This window comes from Chaetodon trifascialis, chromosome 22 (genome assembly GCF_039877785.1).
Source record: "Chaetodon trifascialis isolate fChaTrf1 chromosome 22, fChaTrf1.hap1, whole genome shotgun sequence".
In the NCBI taxonomy this organism is placed as follows: Eukaryota; Metazoa; Chordata; class Actinopteri; order Chaetodontiformes; family Chaetodontidae; genus Chaetodon; species Chaetodon trifascialis.
In genome coordinates, this window is record NC_092077.1 from 6259307 (window position 1) to 6283646 (window position 24340).

Genomic DNA, 24340 nt, shown 5'->3' on the forward strand with positions numbered 1-24340 from the left:
GTGAATATTTCAATTTGGTGCAGGATCTTTGTAGACCGCTGCCCCTGGAAACCAATCATAAAGCAGACAGGAGTCCTGCTGAGTGAATTTGATTTCCATGCTGAAAAGGTTTGTGCAGGCAAATGTAATTCTGCCGAGTTGCTGTTACAGCAGCAACAGCTCCTTTCAAAACCTGCCCGTCTCCGCTCGTCCTCCGACACCTGCAGCGAGCCAGTGCTGTACAGAAGTGCGGCGGACTGATGTTCCGACATTCCATTTGACAGACGAGGCTTTCTGAGTGGAGTGAATTAAAAGCTGTCGCAGGCCTGCGACCAAAACACGACGAGACAACAGGGCAGACCAAAGCTCAGTGAGAGATTTCCAGACCAACTGTCAAATAATTAACCATCGCTGAGCCTGCCTAGCCAGCATAGCATGGTTTCAGCGTGGTTGTTCGACTACATCACAGCTAAATTTCAATTCAGAGCCTGGGACACAGAGACTACTATATCAGCTGATATTAATGCAGACATATTGATACCAGTGTGTATTTCAGCTAATAAGTAACAAGAAAATGTAGTACAGAAGTGCCAAAGAAGAGAACGCTGACAAGCTGATTTGTAACCTGTAAATGTCTCAGTCAGCCTTTATAATCATTGCTATTTGACATATCATAAGGGGATTTTTTTGAACTCCCAAAAAGAGTTCATTTGAAGTCATATGTCTGACCCCTCCATTAATCAATGATAGAATAATAACAGAAAATTACTCAGTAACTATTCTGCTGATTGTTTCGTCTTTCATCATTTTTCCAGCAAAAACGCCAAACATTCCTGGTTTCCAGCTCAAATATGAGGATAAGATGCTGCTATTAGTTACTTTCTAAAAGCAAACTAAAAACTTTGGACTGTTGCCCAGTTTCTCCATCATCAAACTGGACATCAACGGCAGAACGAGTTTCCTCTCACTCCGTAAACATTAATAGATTTGAAAGCGAAATGTTCTCCCCAGAGAGCACACAAAGCTTCCATTTAAATCAAATAGTGTACGTATATTTTGTCAGCGCCACAGAAACACAAGGTAACTGCTAAAGCATCATACAGTTGTCTGACATTCACTGACTTCAGTTAGTCATCGGTTTGATTAATGGTTTACAGTCTAATAATGTGTGTTTGTATTGACAACACAGTGGCTGATCAGGCTAATTATCCGTTAACTGTACTCAATTTCTAACCACAGTACGCAGTAAAAGGTTGCATGTGTGCATTTTCTTTTTAAACTTCTTTCCGAGACATGACGCGCTTGTTGGGGTCATTAATGGCTCCTGATGAAACGCGAAAGCTCGGCATTCTCATTGCCCTTTTTAAGTTCCCCTTTTATAAGTAACATTAACATTTATTCCCCCAGAAACAGCTAACATTTCTCTGTATAATGTGACCTCCTGCTTCTGTCAGTTGCTGTGTGTCTAGGAGAGACTAGAAGTCACTTAATCTTTTATCTTGATGTAAGTTTTAATTTACTTTCAAAATAATTCCAATGATATCATGGCAGCCTGGTTACATGCAGAAAGAAAAAAGAAAATATATTTAGAAGCAAATTGCATTGGGTAAGTTAATCATAATATATTATAGACCTATTACTGTTGCTATCTATACCAGATCAGGTATTTTGGCATAAAACCCCACATTTTGAATTTAACCAAGTATCCTGTGTCATGAATCCATGCCTTGCATCTACAGCAAAACAAAATTCAGCAGGCTATTTTGATTTTTATTGTGGACATGCACCAATATGGCAGCAGTTAGCATGGAATTTTGGGAAGTGGTGTTGGATGTATGGACAAACAAGTGCACAAACCCTCACCTCAGACAAACATTTTAAAACAATGGTGTCAACACACTGGTGCTACTGCGGTAATGTCGTTCATCACACAGATTGATGTTTACGTAGCACATGCGACATATGTCTCTCTGTACAGCGCTGTGAAACTACTACAGTGTTTCTTGACTGTCCCTGGAACCTCTGTCCCTAGCGTTGGGGTATTTTCCACTGCAGGTGGTATACAGGGCACACCCCTATTTAAAATGAATGGTTTTAGCCCCAGCACACATGCTAAAACCAACAATAATAAGCTTTCCAAGAGAGTAAAATTGCTAAGTCAACTGTTGGGGGAAACCACCATATTCTTTAATATCTGACTCATCTGGGTAGTGAATGAGCAAAACTTCCAACCCACAGACAAAGTTTGCCGCTGTTGGTCGTGTGCCTTTTCCCACCCTGGTCATGTTTTGGAGTCCATTAGCTCAGCAGGCAGAGGGCTGACTGGTAGAGAAAAGAGCCCGCCACTAAAAGGCTGGAGGCTCTAATCTAAACTGAGGTTGAGGGAAAACCAACAAGTGCTTCCTCCTTCCCTTCATCAATAACTGCTGTCAGGACAGTCAATTTACCTCAGAGAGCAGCACAGCAGTCAACAGTCCAACACTGTGAGTCTAATGGACAGCTCGCATTCACTGCGAGTGAGCGGGGTTGGACAATACAGACAAGAGGTTGGCCTTGGCAAGTTGTGCAAAAACATTTACTATACAGCATGTGGTTACTCAGATGCTGGTCTTTCAGCATGAAAGCAACAGCATGCTTGGGTTTAAAAGATTATTAGTCAATGCTTAGGTGTGTGGGCACAAAAAAAAAAGAAAAAAAAAAGGCGCTGACAATTACTGCAAACGCAAGCTTCATAGCCTTGGTCCAAACACAGCAGCGCTTGGCAAGATGAAAACTAAATTAAATGAGTCACTGGGTAATAAAAGTGATGAATGTGAAGTACATTAAGTACACTCGTGAACTGGTCAAACGGCAGAGAGGTTGGCCATGACAGGGGCCCTCTTGGTATTTAAATGTGAAACATTAAACAGACACTCCTGCTGTCCGAAACTTTGGAGTAATTGCTGTGTGAGGCAGAATTAATTAAACAGCCTGATGAGGCAATAGGGATGTCCAATAGTTGGTGCTGTAGCGCCTGCATCATGAGATTATAAATAAAAATCACCCTGGAGATTATGTGCCGAAAACACAGAGCGAAACAGATACCAAAGGATTTTTTTTAGAAAGCTTGAAGTTAGCAGAACAGAACAACCTGACCAAAATGAAGCAAAAATACAGAATATGTGCGATCAGATGACAAAAAAAATCTCACAAAAAGAACATTACTTCTGAGGTGAGATTATGCATCAAATAGCTCAATTTGCAGATGAGACAGCTGGCAGGCCAGCTTTTATGGGTTAAAGAAATAAGTCAGCATTTTGGGAGATGTGTTATCTGCTTTATTGCTGAGACGCCTATGAGAAAATTGATACCACTCATGTCTGAGCAGAAAATATGTAGTTGCTGCTAGCGGTCTGTTAGGTCTGTCCAAAAAACAAAGAAGAGAACATCTGCTATACATACATCATATACACACGATTATTACCAGCCACAGCAGCATAACTGGTACTGTTTTCACCTTGTGAGACTGTGTGTGTGATTATGGCAATGTAGGAGTAGTGAGAACTACCACTGAGGCCATTTTCAGTACTTTGCCAGGTGTTTATACTGGACAGATTTCGTACAGGTGTTTAGTTGAGATCAAAATGAAGGTCGAGTTTGAAGGTGGGAATGGTCGATGTCTAATGATGGGTCGGAACGTCAGCATGTGGATGGGTATAGCGGCTGGTGAGACAACCATCGCAACACGCTCTCTAGTTCCTGCTGAAGTCCTATTGGTTAGGGTTGAGCAGTATGACGGTGTACGCCACGCGACAGTAGCAATGTGTCCGCCGGTAGAGATTTGGCAATGTTGTTTCTAACGTGGGAGCTATTCCTTAAGTCATATTTACACACAGTCATTCACAGTGGAATCACTACTACACTGCTGAACAGCGAGCAAGTGGGCGTGTTGATGACACTGCACGGAGTGTAGCTGCTCGTTACTCTTTTCTGCTTGCCTGATATTGCGGATATGTCCAAATACATGTAGTATTGATGTGGACACAACAACAATCATCATTTCAGATGAGTCCCCCTCCTCAGGCACTACGCCTCACCTAAACCTAAACCGGTAAGTGAGAACACATCTGACTCAAACGATGAGATGGTATGTTTTGGTTATTTGAAACTCTTATGTAACAGAATTTACATAACAATTAAAGCAGAATTTCAACATTTTACAGGAGGTTATGTGCCTGACTATTTCTTGGTTGGGACGGTAACCTCCTGCAGCTGCGGTTAGTTGCCCATCAGCTGCTCGCTGCCAAGTAATAGCCTGGAACTTGACCCTGTAAAAATTGCAAATTGTCATTTTAACATTATTCATTTATTTAGAGAATATATAAAAGGAGACACGACATGTTTATTAAAGATTTTTGAGGTGCTGGTAGGTGGATTTTGTCAGCTTTGGACAATGCCAGACAAGTCATTTCCCCCTGTTTCCAGTCTTTGTGCTAAGCTTAACTAACAGGTGGCTGGTTCCATCTTAATATGAAGCAGACAGACATGAGCAGTATCAACTTTCTCATTTAACCCTGAGCAAGAAAGTGAATAAGTGACTTTCTCCACATGTCACACTATTCCTTTAAAAATCCGCTTTTCCTCACTCTAGCTCAGGCACCATCACAGCAACAAAACGCAGCCTGCTCGACTACAGCACATGAAGACCTGACACATTTTTATTAACACAACACAAGGAATTTTCAAACAGTTGAGCTGAAAACTGTTTCATAAAGGGAACAACAATCAGACAGGCCAAACTCTGCAGCTTGTAACACCATTAGTGGCATTAAATCTATCTGAACCTTCGTCAAAACTCGCAATAAACATATTTCCTTCCTCATCAAATTCTTGTGAAATGAATCCAACCCACTGGAAAACCCTTGGAACAAACAGCTTTTGTCGAGGCCCATTTCTATGCATATGCTTGACCTGTGGGCTGACCAGTTTCCCATGCATCTCACACACAGCTCTGATGAAGTGATGCTTTGCTGTAATCACATCTGCGTGAGGATTAAGTGTTTGAGTTGGCCATGGGGCAGAGAGACGGGATGAACTTCAGAGAGAAAATGAGAAACTGAGTGAGAAAGAAAACAAGAAAGTATACAAATAGAAACTCAATCCCTGTACCTGATACAGACGTGACCGAGACAGAGTGAACTTGTGACCACAAGTAAAAATAAGACGGCTCCTGAATACTAAGTGTGGTGCGCACAAGAAACAAGCTGACTTTCTACCTGATACAATATGTTGCTGGTAGTTGTAAGAGCTGGGAATTGCACCGATTGGAAGAGAGGCTTTGGGATTCCCCGGCTGCGCTTCTTCATCATCCTCGCCGAAGTGGTGGACTTTCTCATACTTCTCCAAGTATCTGCGGAGGAAGAGGAGAGAGAGAAAAATCAGGCGATGAGCCAAGACGTGCATGGTGTGAATTTTGCAGTGAATCTGTGCTCTGCTTTCTTTCCAAGACTTGAGTGACTTAAGATTTATTTTTTAATTATGCAGACACATTTCCCTGTGAGTGCAGAAGCCTTGAAGTGGATGCAGCGTTCTGTCTCTGTGATACTGAGTACAAACTCCTTAACTAGTCACTGGCAGTCTCAGTGTATGCTGAAATGTAAGTGGGAGCAGCTTCTATCAACTAAACACTAAGAACCAGGACTAAAAAATGTCCCCCATTAGAGGGAAACTGTTTACTCTGTGATACACTCAGCTGCCTCTTTCTCTGGTTTGGCGCGACAGCATGAAAAATAAAAATGTCAAAGTAGTCGAGGTTAGCTGAATTTTAAAATCTAATGGTAAAAAGGATTCCATGTATCCTAAATCTTGATAACACAGAGATAATGAATCTTTCTTGAATCCTTCGCTCTAAGTCAGGATGCTGCGCTCATGCTTTGAAGCACAATGAACATAAAGGTCCTATAAATTCACTTGACATTATATTTGAATCTTGTCACGTAAAATCTTTAAAGCAAACAACTGCCTCAAATATACGGGGTAAAAAAAAAAATGCAGCATTAATATGTGAAGATCCTTAATTTGAATTTGTAAATAATTTATCAAGAATAGAACTTATACTAGTGCTAAAACATAACTACAATCTTCTTCCTCCAATGTAAAAGCTGCAGTATGGAAACATTTTGCATTTAACAAAGCTTGACAAAGGCCAGACAGCGTGCAAGCCGTGTTGAGTTCACCTGTGTTTGGAGGGAAAACAGCCTTTTGTTGATGCCAGACAGAATATTCAAGCGTCACAGCTTTCAATATTTCAATGAGGCTGAAATGAGTCATGCATTCTGCAGCCAGTTCGATCATAAAAGCGCTACACGTGTACGTGCTGTCAACAAAATGCAACCTCAAGCAAATTTAAACATTGCAATAGGAATGAATTCATCCAGCAGCCTAATGGACCAGGACACTTTAAGTGACCTCAGTGAAAAGTCTTACTTTACTGATTTAATGAAAGTAGAAATTTTAGAACAAGGACCCGCCGTTTCTTCGGCCAAACAGGCTTAACAGCTGAAGGAATTTTAATAATTCCATTGTCACCCACTTAAACCAGGAACTACAAACACATGTGTGTACATAGCATAAGTAGCCTAAGGAGCCGTGGCTGAAAGACAGAGCGACACCTGTAGACACCCAAACATCAACAACAGAGAACCAGAGGGAGAAGCCATACTGTCTGCCCGGTGAGAGAAGCACAGAAACACCACAGCAACAAGCACTTAGACACAAAGTGGAGAAATTTAAAAAATTTAAATCTAACAGAGGACGCAATGAACTTCAGAATGCATCTGCCACCACAAGTTTTTTTTTCCAGACTCTTACCTGCTGAAAAGCAAAGTGCTCCACACACTGTTTAGATCAGGTGAAGATTATTCTGCACAGCAACATATTTCAGAGAATGGGCTGCCCAAAACTTTTCAAACAAAGCAATCAATATTAGACGGAACCGCTCTTGTTGACTGATCAGGGAGGGAGTTCAAACTACTTTTAATGCAACTAAGTAAGTGACAGAATCACAGAAACAAGTGAATCTTCGACTGGCGTGATTCTCCATTCTCACGTTCTTGAGAAGTTTGCGCTTGACTTGGGGGGGAAAAATCCTCTCCACGAGCATGCAACTACGGTGCCAGGCTTTCTTGAGTTTGATAAACACCTCATAATAATGCGGAGAAATCTTCCGGACAAACAAAAACACACACACACACGCAGCAAAATACCTCAGCAGTGATAGTGTGCTGAACCCTGCCTGTGTGGCAGTGAGTCACCGAGCGAGCGCCTGTTTCTGAATGAGGCCCCGCTTGTTCATCGCGGCCAAGGTAATCCCCCATCCGCTGGCTGCTGGGTGACACGCTGGACTATAAATACACTCAGCCTTCATTTGGAGGGAGCGAGAGAGAGAGAGTGGAGAGCGCAAGAGAGCGGGAGAGATAGGCCCCAGATCTGACTGCAGCGTCATCAACCGCTGTCTGGGTATAAGCAAGAAAAAGGCTGTGGGTGAAGACAGGTGGGGGCATGGGATTGACTGCAGCTGCTCGTGTCTGCACTTCCCCTTTTTCATACATGCGTGATGAGAAGAACATCAGTTCCCTCCCGCTTAAACACACAACCGCCACCCAACAGAAGCCACCACAACCGTTAAAAAAAACCCAAAAGTGTGTATTATCGCAGCCAAAACCGAGGTGTATTTTCCCTCCAAATAACTGAAGGGGCACAAAGGGTGGCAAGCTGACAAGGCCTGAGGAGTGATGAATAGACAGAGCGGCAGCCACAGCTACTGTCGCTAGTATTATGTTATTTATGGTCATCTGGGTCACACCAGAGCAGATACTCCTGGCTTCAATTACTCTCAGCTGCCTGGCTGCCCAAATGCCCTCAGCGTGTCTGTGTGTGTGGGAGTCGATTGCCCCCTGCTGGACGTGGACGCAGACATGCAAAACACAGCCACTGCCAATTTCTGGACAGAAATGTTTGCTGGGATTTAACAGAGCCAGCTGTCCAGCACAGGCTGAAGGTGGTTTGCTTTGTCAATAATCAGAAAATAGTGTAAAAGATGGATCGTTTACAGGACAGAACGTTTGTTCCCTGAAAGCAAACTTAAAGTTAAGTCCTGTCAGCTGACAGTATCCATATCAGAGACATGGGCTCATTGATCCTGAGTGTTTTTCAATTACCTCACTGCAACACTGACCACTGTGCTCTAATGCTATTCCTGTGACCCATGTCAGAAAGTCTGCTTCACCCATGCGGTCAATACATGTATGCACACATACAACTCAACACCTTGATAAGTGCAAGCATTTCCATTTGAGTTATCTGCCTGGTCAATCTCAATGACACAGTAGCTCAACGGTTAGGAGCATTTCCTGGGTTCACACTGAGCTTTTTGTTGGACTTTGTATGATTGGTTTTCAGAGTGAAAGTACAGCATCTCCTTGAAAATATACACAGTCACTCAAGCCTATTCTCCCATGGACTGTCATGTCATGTAGTTCTAGAAAAAGCTACAGCCTCGGCTGTTATGCATTAGGTTCGACTGTATCACGTTTATTCAATTAATGTGAAACGTTTGTTTTTGCACGTGTAACACGTCTTCATCAGTGAAAATTAAGTTATTACAGTGTGTACAAAAACTTTATTTTACACAGTAAACACAGATGATAGCTGTCTACATTAACTGTCAAGTGCCGCACGCTGCTACTTGAGTAGTAAACACCAGTGACTGTCGTGACTCCAGGTTTTGCCGGACTCCTGGAAGCTAGCTAACTACGGCTATTCATAGTGGATTTAAGGGTCAGATCTCAGCCTATACAATGTCCTCATATACACATGGGTTTCTTCTTAGGCCAAAATGATAGAGATGCACTCCTGGACTTCTTCTCACTACGACACTGGTTCCTACACAACGGCTGGACAGCATTTAATACGACGGTGTGAGATGGGCTTGATGCTCCTGTGCAAACAGTAGAAGCATGCAAAGACTACTCCGACAGGCAAAGGGTTCTGTGCAAACTCTGCCACGTAAAGCCGGCACATCACAAGTCCAAAGCAGCTATGCCCAGCGATGTGAGAGCGAAGCACACAGCAGAAGGTGAGGGCCCATTTACACATCAACAAGCAACGGCTAGCTTTGTCACCTGACAAAGCAAGTTTGATGGTGGACGTGCAAAGCAAACAACAGCTGTCAACTCAAAGACGACAACTTAAGACTTGCTTTCCATCAGCTTTGTTGATGAGTTTTCGCAGTCTGATGCCATTTGTTGAGCCCAAGTTTACAATCCCCTCCAGAAAATCCATTACTGCAAAACTGAATGTCTCTCTCTCTCCCTCTCTCTCTTTGTGTGTGTGGAAGTATGCAGAGGGTAGGGTGGAATCTTCGAAGAATGGACAAATAGTTCCCATAAATATCAAATAGCCTTTTTGCTTGAAATGCCACTATAGTTATGTGTAAAAAGTACAGAGCAAGTAAAGTGACTCCGCTTTTACTGAAGCGCTGCGGTCTCCATTGCAAGCAGAGCAAACATTTCGACTGTATCATCTAATGAAGTGGTAACACCAGATTCAAGTTCCACTGTCAAGTACAAGGCAGATCTGTCCATCCGCTAGTTAGCAAGGAGACTGAGAGAAGGAGATTAGGCTATCAGTGGTGGCCAACAGTGCTGGAGGGCTGGTCAAATTACAGGCCAAAAACACAAAGTCTCAAGAGCCTTCAGATGTTATCTGTGATAGCAAGTTGGCTCTAGCGCTCTTATTTTGTTAAAAGTCTCTTATTACGCTGTATAAAAAGGCAGAAAACAGACAAACACTAGCCAAAGCAGCCTCGTCTTTATTCATAACCGGTCGTCATCTGAGCATCTCTAAAGTCTGAGCAGCAGCTAGGATGAGGCGGGGGAATACAAACACAGCTAATGCAGGCCAGATCAAAGGCCACTTCGTCCAGATGTTTCAAATGAGCAGGAGAGTCTATCGACATACACAGGAAGCGGAATACGCCCAACAAGCATGATGGCACCCAGAATAATCTCATAACCAGGTGTGAAAATTAACACCCGCCAAGCAGAAAAAGGTAGCAAGATGCATCTGTGGTGTACAGCCGAGTTCAAGTTTTTGTTTTCTATTTTCCTCCTTAAATAGAAAATATCACATGTTGTCTTCTGCTTAATTAAATGACTAACTCGGGTGAGAACTGCTGTACGCATGTAATGTGAATATCAAGACTTTTGACATTGCACACAACATTAACCATGCAGCCCGGCCCCATTAACTTCAAGTGCTACTTAAGCACATAAATAGACGAGTGGATATTTAAACATCGACAGAGACAGAGGCCTCCAAATGATTTTCGATGCCTGTAAAACATTTTCATTTCGACTTTGTCTACATCACAATCCAATCTAATTAAATAAGAGAAATGCCTTTGTATCAAGCGTGCCCCTGTTGGGTTCCCAGTGCTTTCTCCACACAAGTGGTGGCGTTTCAACTCTGGCGTCCCACATGGCACCGTTTGATATGCAGGCAAGGTCACACATCTTTACGACTGATCTAATTATGACATTTTTTTCATTAAAACAAACAAATTCAATCAGAATTTGTACAATCCACTTGCAGCTGGCTGGAAAATAGAGAGAAAAGTATGGCACGCTCAATTTCTCGTGACAACTAAAATACGGCCTAATTGTCGGGATCGTGAGAATTTGGGAGCCTAAAAGTAGGGTCACACGCTAGTAACGGTTGAGAAACACGTATCCAACTAGTGTGGCGTTAGCAGAGGATTCATATCAAAAAGTGAAACATTCTGATATTGACTGAGATGAGTGAATCTGTGAGTCTGACTGCACCTGCTTCTCCACATTGCAAACAGTTACGGTGACAGGTTAAAGTGTGGCATAATTTGCTGTACAGGAAGTAGCATTTTCAGCTCTGAGAAAGACAGATTATTTGGAGGTGGTTGATTCAGCAGAAAGTATATGTATAGAGTAGAGCAAGTTTCTTTTTCTATCATCACCGTGGACAGTAAAAACTGTCCTTGCAGCAGTGGCAATGAGCCTAACTTTGTCATAACGTGGCATGGGTCAAAAGGTGAAATCTGATCTGTATTTGTACAACAAATGCCACAGGACATGACAGGATATCACAAAAGCAACATTCTCCCCATTTAATTTGTTGAACAAGGCTGAAGAAAAAAACATTTTGGTCTTTAGAACCTTTCCAACCATGTGTATCCATCTCCTCGTGACAACAGATATAACAGATGCGAGCTAACACAGAGGATCAAATGAGCGGTTCCTAGATGTCAGTGCCTCCTGGGCCTTGATTTCCTCCCAATGAGGATGCAGTGGAGAGGGCAAACAAAGGGTGAACCAGGGTATCCATCACCTGACTTGGCTACTGTGTTAAGTGTGCTGCAGTTTGGAAAAGAAGTCAAAGACTGTAGCAACACCAGAGGCCTGATTTCAAAACACCTTTCGTTCACTCTCAAATTACAGCGCTCTCCTTGACAAAGTGCATGGTGTTTTATGCCTGGTGCATACTAAAAGAACTGATTTTAAAAGTAGGAGACCACAAACAAACAAAGACAGATTTACTCAATTTCATCACATTTTGATACTAAGAGTGCACACATCGGGTGATGACTGCCGGTCAGCTCGCTCTCATTGCCTATTTTGGGTTTCTCTTCAATTCGATATCACAGGATTTCAAATCAGAAATATCAAACTTGTTTGGTATGTATTATTAAAACAGCATGTGAAATCGGGAGAGAAGTTCGATCCAGTCAGTAACCTTATGTCTGTAAAGCCCTCACACTACAGGATCATTTGGGCAGATTATCTGTTCAGACCAGCCTCAAATCAGGAACACCCCCACAATTGTTAGGAGAGGCGAATCAGACCCAAAATCTGCCCAATTATCCTCTCGTGTGGTGCCGGCATTACTGAAAAATCAGGACTCTGTTGCCCCACAAGGGTTGAGAGCTTATTGCAAACTACTGCCAAATCATATGAAACTAGTAATGGAAGAGGAAAACCATGGAGATGTGAAATAGTACTGACTGAGAATCATCCAAATCCGTGCAGCCACAAGTAAACTCAAAGCAGCCGTGAGTAACTCTAACCCAATCTACTCAAACACAGTGCACAGATGAAGAACATAAATGTATGGCAAATTATGGAAACGTAAAGAAAAAAGGAAAAGAGTTCCGGTGTTATACAAGTTCTTGTAAAACATTCCTCATATCTTCAAACATTCAAACATTTTCATGGCTGTGGAAACATGGGCCAAAACATTTTTGCCATGTTGATCATTTCATTTCACACTTTCCTTTATATTAGTAATTCTGTTTGACAACATCTTACTGTCTTGTTTCACTGATCAATAATTCTTTCACTCACACCTCAACACCTGATTTCATTTTTTTTTATATTTCGCTTCAATCTTGCTAATGAAGTGAGCCAAAAACAAAGCTGCATTTCCACCGTGACCTTAGTGTGTCAGTGTGATGCGACGCCAGCGCTTTGATCCAGAGTGTGAATCCTTCCTCCCGTGAAGCTGAAATGAAATCAGCGCCATTGGTAGGACTGATGTCAAAGCAGCGCTTCAACAAGTTGAAAACGAGCTGGAAAAATGTTTCTGGCAAGCGTCGCTCACTTATTACTGAGTGACATTCAGATATCAAATAGACGGCAGCAGGAGCTGGCACTGAACTTCAACGCTGCTTATTACTCTGCTCTGAGTGGGAAGTGCTGACCGGAGAGAGCCACATCATGATCATCCCATTCATTCAAACAGGGAAACTTGGTCAACAGATAAGACTACGTCACAGGTTTGATTCCTGCAGTCACGGTACATCCTTAAGCCTTTCCTACCAACTCATTAGGATTTACTAAAAAATAAAAAGCACCAAGAATCAGCACAGGAGTACTCAACTAGAAGTTAGGCTTGTTAAAAGCCACAAATACCAAACACTGAGCAAAATGACTACCCCTTTAAATGTTACTTGACACTTGTTTTCAGACATCTAATCATCACCAAGAAAGCAGATCTACAGATGCTTTCAGCAGTAGCCTTAAAAATGCACACACATCTTAAAAAAAATGCCCAGGCAGCCAGTGGTTACTTATGGCCATTCAACTGGATAATCAAGATTAACACCTGATATTAGCAAACATCCACCCAGCTTAAGTGTCCTTGAGCGAGACACTGAATCTGAAGCAGCTCCAGTGAGCACATGTCCACTGTGTAACTGGCTATGACCCCTGATCTGCCTGGATGAGGGCAATGATTACATTATAAGCCCACTTTTGCATAGAAAAACTGTGGGGGGGGGTGAACGTTTAGTTTCTCTATTGTGCTCCATCAGCAAAAAAGCAGCATGAGGGAGGCGAGACAGCCTCTCTATTATCAGCCTTGGTTGAGGCAAGACAAGTCTAGCTGCCTGCTGCCTCTGACATCCACAGCACTGAACTGCCTTAGATAAACTTTACAAAGTAGCTCCAGCGACTATCGTGACACGGACTGATAGCCAGCATGTCGGTCGACTCAGCCGCTGGGCCTCCACTGCTCATTCATCTTCCTAAAGTCTTTTACAGATAGTCCTGAGTAACACATGAAATTTTTAGGGGTTAAAGAAAAAACATTAATGATGTTAATGGCTCCATATGACTTTCTGCTTTGTCTTGTCACTTGCAGAACAACGCAGCGGCCTACTGGTATTTTAAAACCACTCTCTGACAGATAACACACATTAGCTGGCCTAACTGTGTCCTCCGAAAAGTATTATAGAGACTCAACAAATCAGATCAGCAGTTGACTCCCTGTGACAGGTACTTCAGGCATACTCAAAACTAAGCCTGTTAGACAAAGACAAAAGCAGATTTCTGAATGTTAGTGTTTTACTGAGCCGTTGAGGTAAAGTTCCCACATAAATCAGATCACAGAAACTCAACACCTTTGCGCTACAGCTACTTCCACTCCAAGAACAGGCCTTAACAACGGTCTTGTCAGCTGCCTGAGCTTCCAAGCAGACCATTAGAGCAAACTACATGATTGCCTGCTTTACAAAAAAGGCTTCATAAAGTATTTGGTCAAATATGAGGATGGTTAATAGCGGTTTGTGGCCATTATGGTAATCAGAAAGACCTTAACTGACTTCAGAAGCACTGCCAGCTGACATGTGCCTGAGGTGTCTCTCTCCTGCAGACAAACAATGGAGATGTGAACTTTTCAGGAGCTACAAGTCTCATCAGCTGTGCACAGTTGGTGCTCCAATTGAATTCTACACTTCCAACTTGCCACAGCTTGAATCAAAAGCCAACTTAGTTAAAAATACCGATAATTAGCCGCCGCTTAAGATCTCAACCAAGTGACCTGCAGTTACCTGTAAAATATCCATGAGAAGATACAAGCATTTTTCTACTACAGAGGTGGAATCCCCTGCAGGCAGGTGCTAGTGATGGGAACAATCGTTACATGAGGTGGTGGGGAGAAGAAAAGGAGCACAGAGAAAGCAGTAACACCAACAACCACAAATGCCAGCTGTTGGGGAGAGCTGCATTTACACCAGACTCCCATCACTGGCAGCTGACTGTGCTAAGGCTGAATGCAACACATGTTCCAGCACCCAGAGCTGCTCAATCATTAGCGCTATAGCAAAAGCAAACACCCTGTGGCTACATCATTTTCAGACAGGAATAACCATCATTAGTTTATAGTATAGGGTCATTACAGACAAATGCTACTTAAGTGAGTTCTCCAAAACTATGTCCCTGACTAAATACAGAGGACATATTTAGCCAGATGATTCTTTTTTCATATAAGAGACAGATGATTTATGTGGAGGAGCCAACTGATCTACCGTGTCATGACTCGTGCACACAACACACAGACCTTGCTTGGCTTGTCACAGTATTGTACTGGTGCTGCTTCCGAGCAGAGGGGAGTGGAGAGGCTAGATCCTGCTGACTGCATCTTAACATTTGTAAACACTTCCCACATGCTACCTGCGAGGAAGAGAGCTGCATGGCAAATGCTACTTACCGAAGGTAGTACTGTTTTAAAGCGAATGCAGCGTTGGAACAACTCCTGGGAAAGTTAAACTCTTCTCCAAGTTCAATCCATTGGTTTTTGTCGGAGACCTGAAAGGGGGAAATGAGTTCGTTAGATAAAATACTGGCAAGAGAAAGAGCGGTTTAGACTGCAGCCTTCTGGTTAGCTAACGTTTCAGGTTCCCCCAATGAGGCAATATCACAATCCCTAATCAATAACTTTGTCAAACTGCTCAAAATGTGAACACATACTGAAAAGGATTAAATTATCTGGCAGGACATGAAGTATTTTAGTGTTTAATTAGCAAGCTTAAGCTTGTTATCGGGACAAACTTCCATCTGATACATCAGTAAGTAACTGTTATAACTGCCTGACTCCCATTAGGATACTATCGTTACTGTTGAGGCTAGTTAGCACTACAGCTAACAAGCTAACTTGACTTTTCCGTTTTGGCGTTCAAACGTAACGAAGCTAAACTCCAACAAACCGCCTGCATCAGAAAACAAACGCTTCAGCTCACGGCGACCCCTTTGATTTTGGACTAGGTTTCGCTGCCGTTCACTGTATTCACTACATGGGCCTGTGAGGCCTACATTTTGTGATCAGCCATGAAGCCGAAGAAAGATGGCTATGGCGAGAAAGAAAAAAAATCCAGCTTCCCCTGCGTGAAAACTACCGGTAAAAGCCCGGGCGAAACGCTATGTCCTCCGCGGTGTTTCCCGAGGCCGGGCTCCGTGCCGATAATCGATGTTAAACGTGCCCGCTAATTTTGAGTCGCTCCAACTGCACTCTGACTCCGAGCGGTTGGACTCTCAATTCAAACCACACAACAACACAAGCCACCACATTGCATAGAGATACATGGCAAACTAGCACAAGGCCAACACCGACCCACTAACGTTTGTCCAGAGGGTTACACTTGTCCCGGGTTACCCACACGGAGTTGTGGAGTGGTCCACCGAGGAGTCCACACAGAGCAGAGTGTGGAGAAAATCCACTTTTAGTTCCCACTCACCTTAGCAAATCCACCTAAAGAGACGACTCTGATATAGAGAGCATTCAGATCCAGCTCTTTCCCACCCACGAAAGGAATCTTCTTGAACGGCGATCTGAGGGAATAACACAAGAAATAAAGGCACATATGTTTAATAACAGTTTTGCCTCGCTCGCAGTCGCATGCAATGAAGATTTAAAGTTGCAATTCTTGGGAATAAAGACGCCCCAATCTCACCCTCTGCTTTGGTGAAATTGCCGCAGCTCGTCCAGGAAAGCCTGTCCTTTCCTTCGCTGATCTAGTAGATTTTTCCCCGTCGAATTTGCCATTGTTTTTGCATGCAAAAACGGTTAAACCCCACTTCAGTCGCTTCTTAAGACACCAAGGATCCCATACTCCGCCGGCGCTCAGTCATTCGCGAAGCTGAGTGTTTAAAAAGTTAAAGAAATAGCTGATAGCAAGAAGAGCGGCAGCTCGCTAATAAAGACTGATGCACACAGAAAGCAAGCCCGATTCAACCCCGGACTAAGTTCCAACGAACAGTCACAAATACGACCGATTTACCGGCAGATTAGAAACGCCATGGCAGAATGTGGAGAATAAATGCTTTTGGTCGCGGTTGTATTCGTTTGGAGTGGTTTGACAGTGTGATACGGACGCAGCTCCGAGGCTATCGCACACACTGTAGAGCGGCAGAGGGATCCAGTTCTCAGACAAAAAGATGTGAAGGCCGCGGAGCCCGGCCTGCCATGCATGCAGCGCCCTCTGTGGCCAAAGGCGTCACTGCATCGTCCAGAGCAGAGCGGGTGCTGGAACAATAGAGACTGTTTTCTTTTTTAGGGACCGTCTGACAACTCGTCTCTGTTTGGAAAACGGGTCAGGAGGTACTTGGAAATGTCCCGTGGGGGGAGGGGATAACACTAATTAACATAACTCCCTTGTTATCCCAACCAGGCGTGTAATGGAGGGCAACCCCGCATTTTACTCGTGAAATATTATTTTTCTAGTATATTTATAACTGTCTTCCAAATGAACGAAATGAAATCTCACCCTTCTGATATTAGTTAAGTGAAGATAAGTTATTTCCATTAGGAAAGAAAAAACTGCAAGAATTATCAACGTCAGTACCACAGCAATATTTTAAAATACTATGCAACCACTTACAACCAATCACAGTCTATTGACAATTATTAAAACTACAAAATGAGATACAATGACACACATGTTCATAAGACATAATTATTTGCAGTAATTAAGAAAACGCATCGGATCAGTACTTCAGGAGTAATTACTATGACTGGGAGGCATGTGCTTTGTCCAGATTAATGTCTGAAAGCTTAACAAACTGGTCACCCCTTCACTGAATATATCTGAAGATATTTGATCATTTATGCACATACAGTTTCTTAAATTTCTTTTTCTTGCATTCGTGATTTTGGACTAACTTATTTGTGCCTCTGTGATATCACAATAATACAGTGCAACTGGGATGGAAAATCGACAACATGACACAAATTGATTTTTTGTTTATCATTATATGTCGTTTGAGTTGGCTGAGCTTTTTTTTTTTTTTGCTCATACTACAGTCCTGTTTTCATATTTTCATTACACACTGTGATCTATACGTTAAATCTATTTATGGTGTTGTAATGTTTTGGTGCTTCATATACGGTCACTACACTACTGGGTTTTTTTTCATGGTGCAATTTGTTGCTGGAAACCTGTGAATCTTGTGGCGAGCGGCCCCTATCCCTTGCTGACCACTTCAAAACGACTTTTATCTCACGGGATGGTTGAAAATTACTCCTGATCCCTTCTCCCTGTAACTGCCAAGCGGATATCTTCTTGATGGGGTTACATTCAACCATTACACGTACCCCTTTGCTCAATGAAAAACCTGTCACAAAATGGCGGAGACGTACGTTAGCAGACCCCATTTTGAGGAATTGACACTAGACAGCGGAAAAGTGCGTGTCCTTGCGTGTGGTTTTCAAAATAGTGCTCTTCTTTGCAAACAAACTGCGGCACACCCGAGTTCACCTCACGCCTGTTTGGACTCCCCACTCGTCAACCGAATTCTGGGCTAACGAGTCGGTCGTGCGCTAGCTTGTTAGCTTAGCCAACGTTAGCTAACCTAGCAAAATGACCACGAACCTGCTTTGAGCAGTCTGTGTTAATCCAATTACCCGCGGACATCTCACGTTAACAACGAATTTATTTACTGTTTCGTGTCGTTACCAGTCAATAACAACCACGCAGTGTACTATGTTGTCAGTGAATGGAGTGCATGCTGTACCGACGTCTTACATTAGCGTGCCAGATTCCAGTCTCTCATTAACACTGCAAATATTGGTAACTAGATTACCTCCAGATACCAGCAGCTCACTTAGACTCTCCCAGAGCAAACACACTGCTGCAGTTGACATCATTCAGCTATAAGAAACATTAAACGCTGAGCAGTTTTCACCACGAGACACCTGTCAAACTAATTCAGGTAGCTGTGATACTCGTTTAAGGCACGCCGGTGTTGTAAGTTAGCTAGCCGGCTACTTAGCCGCTGTATGTGTTGTAAGTTAGCTAGCGGGCTAGTTAGCCGCCGTATGTGCGTAAGTTACCTTCGCTTTGCATTTGTCATTACTTGATATGTTTACAGTTTGACGCTGTTAACGCTGTTAACAATAACGTCTTGCTAGTCAGTTAAACGCTCTTTTAATTGTTGGTCGACTGTATCCATGGCGCTGCTGTATGTGCAGCGTATGTACTGGATAATAACACGCTAAAGGTGGAGCCCATGTTTGTCTCTAAGGACCACAGAGAGTTCAGCGTTCAGGCTGACAAGTGCGCAAATATAATACTTATACTTATAATGATAAGGAGAAAACCTGAATAAATCTTATAATGAGTCTTTTTGTGTGTACTTGTTTGTCCTGTCATGACACAGTGAAAGTCAAAGCGTCGTTTTACAACTCTGTTATTGTAGCTGTAATTCATGACTGAAAAGCGCTGTTATGCCTCTTCATTATAAATGAGTCCAAGCAGGACGTCAATTAAATTTTTGGGTTGAATAAAATGAATTAAAACACTGCTGCATCATGAAGGCTTTGCTAGAAAATGGCCTACTTATCCTGGCGCATGAAGGCATTTCCCATAGCATTCATAAGGTGCATTTGGGGATTATTAAATTATTTCCATGCAGCCATTCAGTTTTGCGTAAAAATGCAGTCATGTATATTCTGAGGATAAAGATCTCTTTCCATTTTAAATGTTTCAGTGAACAGTAGATAAGTAGAAACATCTGCAGTGATACACTTATAGATGGATTACATTTGTATTATCTCATTTACCTTTTGGTTTGAGAGACCTAAGTTACAGAGCAAAACCTCACATTTATTTATTCCAGGCAGAAACTTTTTGGCATACTGGAAGGATTTCCTGGTTGGACTGACTGTAAAATTGATGTAATAGATGGATGATGTTGCCTGCAAGCAGCATGGTACAATATAACAAAGATGTTTCAGGCATGTTCTTAGTCACAGGTGAAATTTCTTGCTTTTTTAGGAAGGCCTTAATTTGGAACAGTCATTCATTAGCATGTGACCTGTTGAAATGCTCAAATAGATCAAACCCTGATTTCAATAATCATACTGTCATGTAATCATAGCCATAGATTATTATAATGGACGCCAAAGGTACTAAGTCAGTGTCAGATGTCTTTTCAGAGGAATTCATTAATACACTTATCCTTGAAAGGTCATGTTTGTTAAATTAATTTAACACTGATCAAATGAAATCATGAGCTAACGCCATAAAGGTAGTCGTGAGTGGAAATATCATCTTAAAATCTGCCATCTCGGTGTCATCCTTTACATCTTTGCATCCACCCATCTGAGCTGCGTTTAAGAAGTGATGGATGCTGTGCAGTGACTGTGAATGTGCGCGGTCAGTCAGGGCCTGTGCCATCAGGCGGAGGTCCTCATGTGATGTGACAGGCAAGCCTCTCATGGCATATGGCGCAAATGGGGCCAGTGAGCTCAAGCTGCCTCCAAGCACCCAGACAAAAGATCCCAGTGGGAAGCTAACTGCTTCTAACGTCCTTACACCTCCCTGCACCCTGCGGCTTCCACGCCTGAGGTTTGCCTCTGAAGTCATGTGCAAGCATTTGGTGGAAAATGGCTCCACCTTCTGGCAGCCGCGCGTCACGTCTGACTGATGGCACGGATTCACCTCATTGCGTTTGGAACATATTGTACTTGCAGGGATCAGTTGAGAGATTTTAAACTGGATACAGTCACAGTTGGAACAAGATGCATGCTGGGAGCTTCAGGGAGGGCGCTGTGGGTGGAGGCGAGAGATCCTAATGCAGCCGGAAGTTGTGCAGTGCAGTACACTTAGCACCATATTTTAAAAGTTGTGTGTATTTGTTGGTATTTTTAAATCAGTATGATATTACTTGTGCCTTAATATTAACATATTTTACAGTTTGCTGCACATGAAATCCATTCATTTAATGTTTATTTTTATAAGGGCAAGCAAAGGACCTATGCCACAAATAACAGCATTTATAAACTGATTGATCCATTACAGCTAATTTAATCCATTTTCAGATCTGTCCGTATGCTCAGTAAAATAGCACATTGCAGTACTTTAGTGTGTTTTCTTTAAATAAGATGTTAGGTCAGATTGACCTAAACAGTAATGTAATACTCAACACAGCAGTTTTGAAACTAGAAAGAATTTGTGGGATGTTGTTTATTAGACTCACTGAAGGACAGGATACAGTCTCTGCTTTCTTCATTATTTAACCACTGATGTACAACTGTACATCCAACTCATTGTTTCATCTTTAATGACATGTAATGTATTTACTTGTACATTTATTTCACAGGGACAATATAGATGAACAGAGATACATGAGGAGAGGTAATGGAATAGATGTAGTGTATAAACACATTATATATGTTCATGCAGAACCTGAAAAATGTGCCTTTTCATTGGTCTGATCCATAATTAAAAATGTGTGTTTCACTGAGCAAAGTGAAGAGTCTGACATTCATTTGCAGAAGGGGAAAGTTTCTCTGTTCTTGCCTTAAGTCTCAGTCTATGACATCCAGTAAGATCAGAAGCCAATCGTGGTCCAATACACAACTTAAATAAATGCAGCATGGAAACCTGAAACCTCCAGTGCATGTATGCTGAGGATGGACTTGATAGGAGACATCTTGCGTCCTGCAGTTAAACTTTTCTAATTAAACATATTTACATATGCATGGATTCTGGATTCTTCAATGAAGGACAAGGAGTAGGTACATTTTGAAGATGTTTTTTAACAAATTAACTGTAAAACACACATCAGACACAAATGATCATTTAAAGCAATGTATTGTTACATGTCTCAAAGCATGTCTGGATGGGATCTTTGAGGTTTGTTTGTATGAAACACCGATTTAATGTCATGGATTTGAGTGGCAGCAAATTCCCTTGAACCAGTATGATTCCACGGGAGGCTGGCAGCCTGTCCTGGCTGTGTTGTGGTGATTCGTGACCTTTATGTGACATGTCTATATTTTCAGATCCTCTCACAGCTTGAGCACAGTTTCTGTATGGCCTTTCTATTAAATGTGGAGGAGGCTGCAGAACAAATCTTCATCTGAGTCCTCTGCAGAGGACAGTGTGGATCAGCGGCAGCATTGTCTGTTGGCTCTGTGTTTCTCTTGAATATAAAGATCTTACCCTGTCACTGTGCAGAAGAGGGGATTGTGCTTTTTGCCTGGTGAATTAACTAGAACTAATTGTGGGTCTCAAAAATGCATGTAGAGACAAAATATTCCTTTTCTTTACTGTCCTTCATGATAAGTTCTCAGAGACTTCCAGAAAAAAGTCAGTTCAGTCACACCTCCGTTTGTTTGTGAATGAGATCAATCAGAAATTTAAAATCATTCTTTAAATATATATATATATATATATATATTTATGTACGTATGTTCTTGATTTTTTTTCCTGCTGTCATTTTAAATGTTCTTTTTATCAGTAATTGTAATAAAGCGGTCATCAAGTCGTGGCCATCACTCATTTTATTATTTAAACTTGTACTTTTCCTGCTGTGACATGTCAAGCTGTGTTTGTCCATTTTCATCACTAGGTGGCAGTAGTGTAGAGGTTGGATTTGGACTTTATGCTCACACCTTTTGTCAGTTGCTGTAGTTTTACATAGAAAACACCATATCACTCAGTGATGAAGGCTCCTTTACTTTGTATTGTTTATTCTTTACTTTTCAGGACTTTTTATACTATACTGACGCTTTTTGATGCAAGTTGTCGACATGAGTGCCATTACTATGAACTACCATTGAATCTTTTGCAGGCAGACATGGCAGTTGGACTTGTTTTAACATGAAATGCATACAGTAGGTGTAACTGATGCCATTATTCATGGCTCCACTTCATTAAATAGCACAATTGCAGGGGCCTGCCACTGGCACACTCATATAGAATGCAGCCATTATTAATGGTGTTAATTGCGCCTGTGCTATTTATCTGATGAAATGTCCAAATATCTGCTATTAGATTGACCATATCGTAATTATGAAGGACTGATAAGAAGCACATTCTGAGTGTCTGCCAGCTCTTTCTTCCTTCATCTGAAGTGATGGATTCTATGTTTCAGTCTTGTCTGTCAAAACAAAAGAAGTAGAAATGAATATTGACCACAAGCTGCAATAACCATCCTGGTTGAATGTGCTAAGAAAAGGACATCACCCATAGACACCCTCTTGTACTGCTGGGTTCACGTCTCATGGGACTGATGGTTGACATCTCCATGTTAACAGCAAGTGTTCATGTAATTGGATAGCTCAAGATAGTTGTATGATTACAGAGTTGATTGCACTATGTTCAGAAAATTTAGGGTTAATTACATTGAATGACAGACTTTGGCTGACGTGTAGTCCCTCTTTGTTTGGTTTTAAGGCACTTCTGTGTATTTAACTGCAAAGCTGGTTACATGAAAGCTTTCAGGAAACATTCCCAGTCATAATTATGACTGAGATGTTAACGTGAACAAGATTCACGAGTCAGAAACTTCATTACAATAACTCTAATATGACACAAACTCAACGTAAGCCTGAAAAAAAGCAGTATGGGGACATCCAGTATCAGATTTTGGGTGATACTTGGAAGGAATGAACATGCTTTGCTCTGAACTGAGTGAATTGTGACTTTATGCAGCCTATAAATAAATAAAGTTGAGTTTCATTTTATTCCAGTGTTGACCGACTCTATTAGTCTGTTGATTCTGAAATGACGGGATGGGGGAGGGAGCACTCAGAAAGGCAACATTGATTCGATGTTACTGATTAATAGTGTATCAGTGAGGTGTTTGTAGAAGAAAACCTGCAGTTCACTCAACTGAAATTTTAACCAGCACACCGATATAGTCCAATGTTGCAGCATGAAAAAATTAAAAAAGAAAGAAAGAAAGTGTGAGTTTCTGTTTTTTCAAGAAAGTTTCTGTTAACTGTGTGTAGTTGTCTGTGTTTCCTTAGTCGTCCACAATAGAACAATATCTAGTTTCAGGGAGCTTGAAAGGGTCAGCTGGCAGGGGGGCTGAATGGCAGCTGGAAGACTGGCTGTTTCCTGAAGTATTTATAACAAAAAAGTTGAAGTGGAGGCTGCCATGGTTTCACTCTACAATGGCCAGGGTGCGGCTCAAGCTCCACACAAACCTGTCCTCCTTCTCCCTCACGAGACGGGACAGTTCTGAATAGCCCCTGGAGAGATAGCTGGATGTCAAGATACTCATCGTCCTCATTGTTAAACATGAAGCAGGCCAGTGTTGGCTCAGCGATGTTTATATGGATGTCGGTATCAATGCATATCTGTCAAGCAGGGGTGTCACTGTTTTCAGGGGTCGCCAAGCACCAGGTCCGTGGTTGCACATGCATTGCTTTTAACAGCAGTCCTGTCAAATGGATGTCAAAGTGGGCTGACGCCTGCGTTTTGTTGATATTGATAAAAAACCCAGTGTATATAGAAAACTGTCAAAGTGCTAGCTCCTTTTGCTACAAATGGAACATTTGATGAAGGTGGAAAAAAATACAGAAATAAACATAAAGCATTATCATTACTTCGAATATGTGTAAAACGTGTGAAATATCTGCTATGATGTCTCTAAATTTCAAAGCTTCTTATGCTTGGTGTCAGAAAGAGAGGTCTAACAACAGAATTCCAAACTTATTTCGACTTATTTGGGAATTTGGAGTGTTGCTACATGAAAAGCACTGTCAACATAGATCACGGATAGAG

General features: G+C 42.0%; 1 protein-coding gene across 2 annotated transcripts in view; it reads right to left on the reverse strand.

Annotated features, from left to right (window-relative positions):
* Nucleotides 1-16821, reverse strand: part of arid2 (AT-rich interactive domain 2) — a 34204-nt gene extending 17383 nt beyond the window's left edge. Inside the window, exons 1-5 of one of the 2 annotated variants that reach the window (XM_070992044.1) lie at nucleotides 16604-16621; nucleotides 16277-16462; nucleotides 16061-16154; nucleotides 15037-15134; nucleotides 5235-5368 (exon numbers count right to left, since the gene is read on the reverse strand). In XM_070992044.1, the coding sequence (XP_070848145.1) occupies nucleotides 5235-5368; nucleotides 15037-15134; nucleotides 16061-16154; nucleotides 16277-16368 (418 nt within the window). In that variant the 5' untranslated portion in view covers nucleotides 16369-16462; nucleotides 16604-16621. Of the gene's footprint in view, nucleotides 1-5234; nucleotides 5369-15036; nucleotides 15135-16060; nucleotides 16155-16276 lie in introns of both variants that reach the window. The other variant, XM_070992045.1, reaches the window with a different exon arrangement.
* Nucleotides 16822-24340: the final 7519 nt, after the last annotated feature.